The sequence below is a fragment of the Gymnodraco acuticeps genome, unplaced genomic scaffold (assembly GCF_902827175.1).
Source record: "Gymnodraco acuticeps unplaced genomic scaffold, fGymAcu1.1, whole genome shotgun sequence".
Lineage (NCBI taxonomy): Eukaryota > Metazoa > Chordata > Actinopteri > Perciformes > Bathydraconidae > Gymnodraco > Gymnodraco acuticeps.
In genome coordinates, this window is record NW_022990165.1 from 1,520,710 (window position 1) to 1,533,064 (window position 12,355).

Consider the following 12,355-nt stretch of genomic DNA (forward strand, 5'->3'; position numbering starts at 1 on the left):
CCAGTGTCTTGAAGTGGATTCTAGCAGTTACCGGAAGCCAGTGAAGGGAGCGGAGGAGCGGAGTGGTGTGGGAGAATTTAGGAAGATTGAAAACCAGACGAGCCGCTGCATTCTGGATGAGCTGCAGAGGTCGGATGGCACATGCAGGTAGACCAGCCAGGAGGGAGTTGCAGTAGTCTAGGCGTGAGATGACGAGAGCCTGGACCAGAACCTGAGTCGCTTTCTGAGTCAGCTGGGGACGTATCTTCCTGATGTTGTAAAGCGTGTATCTGCAGCAACGGGTTGTAGCAGCGATGTTTGCAGTGAAGGACAGGTTGTTATCTAGGGTCACACCCAGATTCCTTGCAGTCTGAGTCGGGGAAACAACTGAGGTGCCGATGTTGATTGTCAGGTCAAGAGTTGGACAATCTTTTCCTGGGAGGAAGAGCAGCTCAGTCTTGTCAAGGTTGAGCTTGAGGTGGTGAGCAGACATCCACTGAGAGATGTCAGCTAGACAAGCAGAGATGCGTGCGACGACCTGGGTCTCTGAGCGGGGAAAGGACAGAATTAATTGGGTGTCGTCAGCGTAGCAGTGGTAAGAAAAACCATGCGGGCTAATGACTGATCCGAGCGAGTTTGTGTACAAGGAGAAGAGGAGGGGACCAAGAACAGAGCCCTGAGGGACCCCCGTAGTTAATTGACAAGGGTCGGACTCAGACCCTCTCCAAGTCACCCTGTAGGTACGGTCTTTCAGGTATGAGGTGAGGAGGGAAAGTGCAGAGCCTGAAACTCCAAGTTTTTGGAGAGTGCGAAGGAGGATCTGATGATTCACCGTGTCGAATGCAGCAGACAGGTCCAACAGGATGATGACAGAGGAGAGGGATGCAGTTTTGGCAGTGTGCAGTTCCTCCGTGACAGCAATGAGAGCAGTTTCTGTGGAGTGACCTGCCTTGAAACCAGACGGTGCGGATCCAGAAGGTTGTTCTGATTGAGATAACAGGAGAGTTGTTTAAAGACAGCGCGTTCAAGTGATTTAGACAGGAACGGGAGGAGAGAGACAGGCCTGTAGTTTATAACATCAGACGGGTTGAGAGTGGGTTTCTTTAGGAGAGGGTTTACTCTTGCCTCCTTGAGACTGTTTGGAAAGTGACCAGAAGTTAGAGAAGTGTTGATGAAATGGGTGAGAAACGGTAGAATATCAGGAGCGATAGTCTGAAGGAGGTTTGAAGGGATAGGGTCCAGAGGACAGGTGGTAGGGTACATATGATTATATAGAGTCATTGTTCCTTTGTTTTAAAGCAGGAGGCGCAAACGCTTGCCTCGGGGAGGGAGAAAAAGAGCCACAGCGGAGACTAAACAGAAGGGCAACCATAGCAACCATGCAAGGGAAGTCTTCTTCGCTGCTTTTGTGGCAGACTACAGCGCCACTTACAGGCCTGGCATATGTACTACAGCATCTCCAGCGCTTTCAAGCGGCAATGGCCGGCCGTGGCCCAACCTCTCATTCCCCTGATAGGTGGAGAATTGACCATTAAGCGGAGCACCCCTTTTGTGACGTAGTAAATAATTCAAATCTGGATCAGTCTGTATCAGATCCGTTACAGCCCCCTTTTTTAGAGATTTGGGTATAGAGGAAAAGAGAGAGGGTTGTATTTTCTGACACTTGGTGAGTTCACTGACACACCGGGGACACATATTCATGTATAAAAGATGTACAAGAGTCCATTTCGCATGATAGGTCCCCTTTAAGTTTCAAATATTTTGGCCTTTACCAGAAGGACGTTTTTTTTGTTTTATTACTTTTCTTTTTTTACACTCAATTCCAGTGCCAATCGACACCGAAGCTTGTTTTTCTTTCATCTAAAAATGTGCTCAATGTAGAGTTTAATAAAGACCTTTGTCTAAATGAAACAGAACCTAAAGATTGATAGTCTCCTTATTTAAATCAGGAAATACCTGATCAAGGAAGATGTTATCAAGCTAAGGACAGAGGGTGTCGTATTGTCATACTGATATTCTGTACAAACTGTGAAGTCCACTGAGACAAATGTAACATTTGTGATATTGGGCTATATAAATAAACATTGATTGATTGATCAAGCGGCAGAATCGGATTCTATTTCAGTGCCAACTTATGATACTTAATTACAACTGTAACAACTGACTCCAAGAAAAACTATTCAACTACTATGATAGGTATTTAAATCATCTTTTGAGTCATTTCATAAATCAAAAATGGCAAACTGTGGTTGAAGCTTCTCCAATGAGAGGGTTTTCTGTATTTTTAATATTGTAAACAAAATATTTAGGGGTTATTGAACTGAAAACAAAGCTATGAACGCAGACATGTGGTCTGTGTTGGATATTTCTCACTTTAACAGAGACATTAAAAGGACAGAAGATTGGCACCTAGCTGTGTCATGACACAGCAATGTGACAGCATAATACCAACATTGTGAGTATGAAACCAGGAGCCAAATAAAAACAGGAAGATCATTACTGGATTTGCATATCTCTCTGGGTGTTTACTGTGGTTCAGTGTTACAACTCATACTGTACTACTGAATAATATAAAATACATGTTGTCAATAAACATAAGGAGAGTTGGCATTTAGTGGTCGTATAACTGAAGAGACTGAAAATCAATTGAAGCACCAGTAGTACAAGTAGAGCAACTTGAAACACGCAGGGTGTAACTGCCGGCCGTTTTAAAAGCTTGTTATAGTTGCTGTCGTTGTAAACGTCGACTTACATGAGACATTCCCGGACAGCATGAGCAGGGCTTCACATGTCAGATTCTCCAAAGAGCCTGAAGGCAGCAGGCTCATGATGGCACACACCTGCAGAGACACAACACACATCAATGAGTCACAAAATCCACAACATCATGTCAAATACAGGTTTTATAGCCTCTTAAACATACAATATGTACATTTCGACTGCTAGGGCTGCCTAAAAAAGAACCAAAGACGGAGTTTGTCTCGTGAGGAATCGTGGGTTCATGGGAGTTGTTGTCTTCAATCAATCAACAACTTTATTAATCCCGGAAGGGGCAATTGGTTATGAGCAGCAGCTTATGTCATGTACACAGGAAGGAACATACAAGAAGAAAACACACAGATACACCCGGGAGCACAGATGTGGATAATTCCAATTTACACTTTAAATAGTTCAAAGCATCACAATAATAAATAAATAAATAAATAAATAAATAATCAAGTTAAAAGCCTTTTCAAGAATTTAAAAGTTTGAGTGCAGAAGGGATGAATGATTTCTTCACCATCATCGACATCATCGCAGTCAGATATCCCCAGTGTTCATTGTTCAGGAGGTTTTTACCGGGAGCCGAATTATCCGCAGATGTCTCCTCTCCAAAACAAACGGACCCACTGATTAAAAGCGGTAAAAAATCCTGAGTAAAGCAGTTTTACATAACAAATCAGCGTTTTTCCGACACCGCTCGACAGAAGGCAGGTGTCCCGGAGAGGCTGGGACATGACTGGCAACGAATGTTTGCTCAGCTTGTTTCTCTGAATTCACTGGGAGACAAATTATCCACAGAAGAATCTCCTTTTAACAAAACAAGTAGACCAATTGATGAAAAACTTTAAAAACACAGAATAAAGGGGATACATGTCTTTCTCCAATGAGGTTCCTTGCATTGCTTGCGATGGATAAGGTGAACAAACTAGAAGAAACACAGAATAAAGCATTTTGAAATTAAAATTCATCCTAGATGTAAAAGTAACTTGTGGCTTAAAATGTAAAAGTTAAATTATAAAAACCAAAACTCTAACACATACACAAGAGGGATGCACATGCCATTAGAGGCAACCATACAGTATGTACCGTTATCTTGACTCAAATTACCTATTTATCTAGGTCTGATGGAAAACATCTTGGATACTGTAAACACACAAATCATCTAAATATAAAACATAGTTGTTTTAAGACATTTTACTGCAGAAAAGTTGCATATACTTGTATTCCCTCACGTGCAGCCAATGAAGACGGCTGAATCCAGTTGAAGGTCTCTGTGCCCTTGAGCAGAGGATGCATGCATTAACAACCCCTCATCGCCTAATATGGAGGACTTTGTAGTGTGTAATCTCAACACTCTTTCATGTTTACAGATACAAAGATTTAATAAAACGTAGGCTCAGAAGTTCCTTACTTTGCCTTCTTCTGCTGAATAAAAAATATTTCAGTTTGGTTGCAGTCGGCCTACTTATCGTGTGTGCAGAGAGGGAAACACATTTAAATAATGTACATCATTATAAAACTACATTACAGGGGAGGGTTCATGTATCTGCTGCGTCTCCAGTGTGTTTGTGCTTGTTCCCTGCACAATAACAATGTAAGCAAATCATACATTTACACACCAGAGATGAATAACCTCTATTTTAGAGGACAGCACAACAGATCCATTTTTCATCCACACTTTGACCTTCACTTGATTTCTCGTGACTGCTCTGGGAAAAAGTAAAAACATCCCTTGAATGTGTGCATTGTACTGCGTGGAAACCCTGATCGCTGCTTCTGTCTTTTGTGTTGTTATTAAAAGTGTCGCTCTGGAGTGTAAAAAAGAAAAAGGCATTCATAGCTCATGGCCACGGCAGCATGACATGTGAAATACAAGCAGCGTGGTCTGGTCACATTGAGCAGAAAGCTACACTGGCCCAGGTAAAGAGGAGCTCCTGATGGCTCGCTGCGTCTGTTACACGCTCAGTGAGTCCTGCGCAGGTATCAGGGCACACTGACACACTGTGCTGCGGTTATTAAAGCTCAGCAGCTGATCGACAGGCAGGATGTAAACGAGGATCACACAAACTACTATTCAATCAGCGGGCGGTATTTTCTGCGGTTGAAGAACACGCACATCATAGAAAAATGAATAAAACCATGATGAAGGAATTTAAATGACATAAATCATGGCTTCAAAATTATCATGAGGTTAAATGGAGTATTGTCAACAGAAAAAGCCAAATGTAACCATATAATAAATAGTTAAATAGTAATAGTTTGATATACTGTATGTGCTAAAGTATTATCATTAATAATGCATCATGAAATTACTTTTTGAATCATGTTGCTACTAGATCAAGCAAGACTTTTCAAAGGGGCCTTTTTTTGCTCAATTTCAGGTTCGTATTTGTATGTAGTGTCTCTACTGGGACATGTCTCCATGGTTTAATGTTCAAAAAGCTCTTTACTTGTCTCATACTGCCTGTGCTGCAGCACCTCTTTTCACCCTCTGTCTGAAACCAGAGCCAAGTCTGCTCTGATTGGTTAGCTGGCAGCTTAGTCAACCAATTAGAGATGTCCCGCCCTTTAGGCTATCACGTACAATGTGTTGGGGCGCTTACCAATCGAATTGGCAGTGTTCCACAGTGATGTCACTATGTTACATAAGTAAACTAAGGCCCCGGCCACACGAGGACGAAAACGGCTAAACGCATAGGATTAACGCAAAAGTAGTTGGAGAGGAAACAAAGGGATATAGCCTTTGCAGACCATTTACATGCACAAAGACCTATATAACACACTACTGGACAGAGTAAACCCATAAAAGCATAATAGGGCCTCTTTGAATATTTTGTTTCGTGAAAGAGATACATGCAGGTCATGCAACGTAATCGTATTATGTAGATCAAGCAAGACTATTTTTTAGTGGTGCACGATAATTATCGGCCCGATATTAGGAATTATGACGTCATCCCGATAAACCCGATACCAGTATTAATAGCCCCGAATATACAATACATTTTTTGGGTAAAAAAAAGAAAAAAATACTGCGGTGTGGGTGGATTGGGATGAGGGGCGCTTGTTTTTCACTCGGCTCCTCCCGTTTTGCCAGTACTGTGGTATTAGTGGTTTAGGAAGAGGGGAGTTTTTCACAAATCCAGCGCTCCCTAACTCATGCCTGGCTGTGACGTAAATGGTGTGCGGCCGTGAAGCCAGGACAGTAAACAAACATGTCGCCGGTAGTATGGGACTATTTCAAAGTTTCAGAGTTAGATAGTTCGCTTGCTATTAGTATTAACAAATGCAATGCAGAAGTTCCACGAGGAGCGAAAAAGGCAACGAGCTATAATACTTCCAACCTGATTAGTTAACTGAAACATCGCCATCGCTACGATGGTGTGTTAAAAGCATACGAAGACGCCTGCGCTGCTAAACTAGCGGTGAATCCAAAGCCAGCTGCAAAGGCACCGGGGCTTTTACCTATCGACGAGGCTTTTGAAAAAGGCAAGAAGTTTGCCAGAGACGACCCCAGAGCTAAAACGATCTCTAACTTCATCATAGAAATGATGGCGCTTGACGAGAGTCAAAACTGTTCTTGGCTTTGTTTTGTTCATAGTAGTAATGCTCATGTCATTTGCTCACTACTAGTCTTTTTTTTACCACCAGGTGTGCAAAAACTACAGGTACATTTAATATATATATATATTATATTATTATCGGTTATCGGTATCGGTCTTGAGAAGCAGGAAGTTATCGGTATCGGTTTCAAAAAACCAATATCGTGCATCCCTACTATTTTTGCAATGATTTTTGCCACTATTAAAGTGTGGTTTCTTGGAAAGATTCAAACGACTAAAAGTGTATTTAGTAATTGATTACACTTTCAATTGCTATTAACACATTGCCAAAGCTTTTAATATTTACTTGATACAAAGGTTTCTTGTTCATGAATCGAGAAATCTTTCCCCGCTCAAACCCTACTTTCTGGTTTAACAGTTTAGCTTTGAGCCGTGGAAATTAAATTCCGCGGTCTTTGGCTTTTGCAACTTCATGAAAGGACCAGGGTTTTTTGGTGCAGTGAAACCAGCCACAGGCAAGCTTCCCAAACCTGCGGTTCATGATTATACTGGAAAAGAGTCAAGAAAGCACGATCCATGGTTAGTGTAAGATTTGCTTGGATTACGTAAATGCATGGTGGTCAGAAACCAATGCATAATGTGCTTTGAGCAATTGCAGATTCATTGAAAGTTAAATGTATTGATGTGAGGATGCACAGATATTTGTCTCAGTGTGTGTGAGCCACATGCTCATTATTACTTTAAGTCAACAATCAAGACATGACTTTATTCTTCAATATGCTTTTTCTTCTATAAATAAATTAACATCAACTTGTTTGGAAAAAAATCAAAATATATTATATCTATCATTGCTGTTCCTTAACATTTTTCATTCTGGAGGAGACATCCACGTGCCCATCCCGAGGGGAGTATACCTTTCTTTATAATATTCAATTAGAATCAGTAGATTTAGATGATATCTTATTATTTCAGATCTACATTCACATCTATGTATATAAAGTACTCCCTGTTCCCTGGTTTCAATATGTTGGGTGTATGGGTGTAATAGAACACAAGCCAGTTAAAATATATTGCTGTATGATTAATGTATGATCAGGTGGAAGTGTTGATGCATTATTGGTAATATGACACTTACCCTTGTGGATGTCCTGCACGGTTAATTACTTAGTAATGGTTTTAATTCTATTTTTGTCAATTATTTTCTTTATTTGACAGTTTACAGAGCTCATTTCAAATCAGTGAAGCAGTTTGGATATGTCTGCACCTGTTTTCTATGATATCCATAGTGTCAAGAGTGGTTCCTCTGTGAAAGGCCATGAAAACAAATGCAATGCTTTGAAACACCAAAGAACAAAGCAGCACTTAAATAATAAAAAGGATGATCGGAGGAAAAATCTTGAAACAAGTGGATTTGCATTGAAAGCAGGTTAAAATATTCACACCAGACTGTCAGACAATGCTTCGATAAGAGGGAGATAAAACGATGAGTCATGTTTTGAAGTTGATCATATGTTTTGGATGCAAAAAAGATGCAACTCAAGTGCAGAACGTTGCACTGATAATTGGCTACAGCTGCAGGTAGATGGAAAAAAGGCCTCATCATTAAGACACCACGCACTGGACCTCTTCCATTCATGTCACAACAGACAATAACCTCCATTTCGATCAACGCATCGAATCCCAGAAAGACTAAACCGAGAGCCCCCTTAGCTAAGGTGAAGTCTAATCTAACACATATGCTGTATTTAAACTCAAGTTTTATTCAACACATCCTGCTGTATCTAAACAAAAGGCTAATTTCACTGATACTGCTGTCCAGTTGCCGTTGTGTTCGCCATCTCCAACAAAAACAAACCTAGCGTCTCACGCACTGTCCGCAGAATATCTAGATTCCCCACCCAGTCTAAAACAGACATAGAGCTCTGATTCGAGCGTCACATATCTCACGCGCAATATCAAATGATTCTCATCACATCCGTAACAAAGACAAGACAACTAATCGATACCATATTAAACGAATATAACCGGCAGATGTATCAATATTTCTTTATTTGTATTCCATGTATTAGCACCTGTTAACTTTTTGCAGCTGTGACACAGTCACTTCCCAAACTGGGATGAGTAAAGTATATCTAAACTTATCTCAGACGGGGAATGATTAGTCATATTATAATTGAATTAAATATTTGATCACTTTTTTGGTGTCTTGTAAAGCTTAGGGCGCTGGTGTGCATGACAAGAAAATGAAGAAATCACTCATTGAAATCTAACTACATCTGATTTGATACATTTCTGGCTTTACCCTGACATAAACCTTGGACTTTGAGAAACCAGAGTCGACATATTTCTGTCACGATCTGTCTGTGTTGTTTTGTCTTGTCTTGTACTGTCTTTGGTTTCATGTTTTATTTTGAAAAGTCTTCACCCCCTGTCTTGCCTGTTGCTGTCTGTCTGTTTTCCCTCCTACCTAATTACCCGATTGTGTTCACCTGGTGCCCCTGTTTTCTCCTCCCTCCTCACCTGTGTCTTGTTTGTGTGATTAGTCTTGTATGTATTTAAGTTCTGGTTTTTCTGTCTGTCATTGTTGGTTCATTGTATGTCTATGACTGTGTTCACGGGGTAGTGTTCTGTTTGTTCTAGTTTAGCCTTGAAATGAAGGTATTATCTATTCTGTGAAATCTGCATTTGGGTCCTGCTTGCTTCACTCACCCTGACAGTTTCACTGTTTTCTGACATTTCATAGACCCTATCAAACTAGAATATAACAGACAGTTGAATCAATAATGAAAAAGCCCAACACCTCGCATCACTCCCATCCGTGGGGGATACAGGACTTCTAAATGGAGAGGCGCTCCAGAAGGAGTTATTTTCTCCTGCATGGGCGGCCTTTAACAATCTGCCTCGCTGACACAGCCGGCATCATTTAATGAATGCATACATGAAGATGCTATGCACTGTACTATATTGGTATGCTGGCCTTGTACTCCTATGTGTACATCCATCTGTGTTTCTGTGCACTGGCTGTGAAAAGAAATATCTCTCTGGGACAATAATCTGAATATGAAGATGAGCTAGGAGAAATCGAGAATAGGGTTACATTTCTGATGTACTGTCCTGTCTGTGAGGATGAATTATATGTAAGTGAAATGACCTCCATTTATGTTTGTTTTCTGAGAGTGGAGGACAGATGATAAACTTCTTCTACATTGTTTTTGTAGCAGAATTTACCTGCAAATCTTGGGGTAGAAGGTAGAATATTTGCAAGTAGTATCCTACACTATGTCTTTATTTTTGTAGATTGGTCTATTACTATTGTAATTTATTCTGTATTTTCAACATTGTGTATTCTTTCTTAGACACTTTTAATAAATGTAGTGAACTAGAGCTGCAACCATAAGTCTTTAAATCGATTAGTTGACTTTAATACAAAATGGCAGAACATTTAGATTTCTGTCTTTTCTCTGACATTAAAAGAAGCCACCTTGGACTTTGAACAATCAAGGTGTACATATTTCACTATCTTCTGACATTTCATAGACCAAAACAAATGACAAATAACCAGTAGAGGAATCAATCGTTTTTTTATCTTATTTCTTTTAATTGCTGCTGAGACAAAACAATTTCCCAAATTAGGATACGCAAAGTATATCTAATTTAATCAAATTCAAGATGGGGTAGTAAAACAGCTTGTCATTTTGTAATGAAAATAAATGTTGATCACTTTTTTGGTGTCATGTAAAGCGTTGGGCACGACACGAAAATAAAGAAAGAAATCATTCCAAATCTAAATACATCTGACTTATAGTGGAATAAAAGGTACAATATTTCCATAAAGTAGGAGTACTTCTGCACTGTTTTGAGGTATGAGAATTTCTATGTCATATTACCTAAAACTCCCACTTCACTACATTTTACTCTACTGACTACTGTAGCACACATGTGACAGTTCTTCTGCTGATCTATGAGGTTAAGATAAGACTTTATTCATCCCCGGGATCCATGACAAGTACTTTTTGTCTAAGTATTTATTACTCTTGCACTCGAGAAAATATTTAATTGCACAGAGTACATGTCTACGCTGGGGCTACAGAGTAATAGATAAGCAATATTTTAATTATTTTATTCATTATCATCATAAGAATTGTTTATATTTTTTTACAAAAAGGGAGGATTGTGCTTTCTGATTCTGTGTCTTTTCACATTGTGTTTGCTACATGGAAAAAATGCATGGCAATAGCATTTTTGTTATCTTTAAAATCACACACATCTGAGTATTTAAGAAATACTGAGGGACAAGAGCCCTTAAACAATGAACCTCAGTGACATCGTCATTTTACCTTTTGACAGCATCCCAGCAGACAGGTGATAAACAAACAATGGGGGGGGGGGGGGACACACACACACGAATAGAATGCAGGAGGGATCTGAGAAGGCTTCAGAGGATTATTGACTATTCTTAGTGCGGCTCCTCACACACAAGAGGTAGGAGGAATTAAGTGATTCACCTCAGGCTGCCATTCATAGCAACATCAGCATCTGCACCACAAGTCCAGAACACTATAATGACTGTCAGAGAAGCCTTTCTCAACAACTTAACAATGTTAATTAGACTTTGCTTTGAGGGATCAAACATGAGAACAGGAAGTGGAGCAATGCACTTGCTGCACTAACACTTCTAATCTCCAGTGTCCCAAATCCAGGTTTTTTAGCATCAGCATTTGAGCCCCGCGTCCCATGAAGAGGAGGCATCGTGCCACTTGGGATGTTTTTCTCATGCACTGTAAAACCCATACAGCTCCATGTCTGTGTGTTTACGCTGAAACTCAGCCTTCCTGCTCCAAAAGCTTTTAGTTCAGCACATGTAATGGGTATTATGATTTTTAAATAGTTCCGAGATGGAGAAAATATCCCAAAACTAACATCTGGATGTGATGCTGATAAATCCCTTCGCATCAAGATTACACTCTGCTGAAATCCTGCGAAGAATAAAGATCCAGTTGTTTTTATTAAGCTATTTTAATTAAACTACAGACTAGGGTTTTAGGATATAAAGCCAAAAATAACTTACCTCAAGCAGACCGAAGCATTTGCGACGCATTTCCAATCCTGTATTTTTCACATAATGTTCATGTGGGACGTTAAATGTCTTCTTGTCACTTTAAAAAACAATGTTTCTTCACTATCCCCTGAATCACTTGTGAAAGTAGCACGATGTGTGCAGAGAATGTGATGCTGCTGCTGTGGGAAATGTCACTTCTGTCAACAGAGAGAGACGCGTGGTGAATGAGCAGCACAGATGATCCATTAAGACGATTCTTCTTCAGGTGAGCAGCTTCCCTCTCTTTTCCTTTGGTTTCTCTTGAAATTAAGTCACCAAATCCACCTTTGTAGAGAGAAGCGCACCATCACACAGAAACCACGGTGCCCTTCACAGCTGGCCCCGGACCAAAAACTCCCTTTGCATGCGTTTTTCTGTTCCGCCGGCTACACAGCCATCGTGTCCCACCGCTTCCTATCCGGTGTGTGAGTGCCGGCTGCGCTCCGTGCTCCAGATCATGTCGTCGACGCACCGCCCACGTTGTGCCATTTAAACCGGGGTGTGCTACGCGACTGAGAAATAACTAAATTCCTCATCCCGGAGTTAATTATGCAATGTCGCTACGCGGTTGCACATCCTAATCCATAATCCCTTTGCGATCTAGACGTCACTGCTGTGAAAGTTAGACGACGGGAGTAAATAGATTTTTGGAAAGAGGAAAGGATCCACGCGCATTACAGAAAAATAAGAGAGGCTTACACAGGAAAGGGACCCCTGTTCTCCAGCTGAATTAGTGCCAAGATCAGAGTTGACTGATTTGGCCGTGAGCAAGATGGACAGATGGTCACACAGTGGCAATGGTTCTGATGGTCAACACAGTTCAGAATGTCTCCCCAGAGGAGGCCATTTTAAATAAAAAATCCAATGCATATATATATTTATATATATATTTCAACAAACATGCTTGTTAAAAATAGACTTCGAAATGAAATGCTTTCAGATTAGTGCTGAATCA

At 40.5% G+C, this 12,355-nt stretch overlaps 1 protein-coding gene across 1 annotated transcript in view; it reads right to left on the minus strand.

Annotated features, from left to right (window-relative positions):
• Positions 1-12,034, minus strand: part of LOC117547086 (corticotropin-releasing factor receptor 1) — a 93,209-nt gene extending 81,175 nt beyond the window's left edge. The window contains exons 1-2 of the mRNA XM_034217553.1: positions 11,371-12,034; positions 2,732-2,819 (exon numbers count right to left, since the gene is read on the minus strand). Of these exons, the coding sequence (XP_034073444.1) occupies positions 2,732-2,819; positions 11,371-11,400 (118 nt within the window). The 5' untranslated portion in view covers positions 11,401-12,034. The remainder of the gene's footprint in view (positions 1-2,731; positions 2,820-11,370) is intronic.
• Positions 12,035-12,355: the final 321 nt, after the last annotated feature.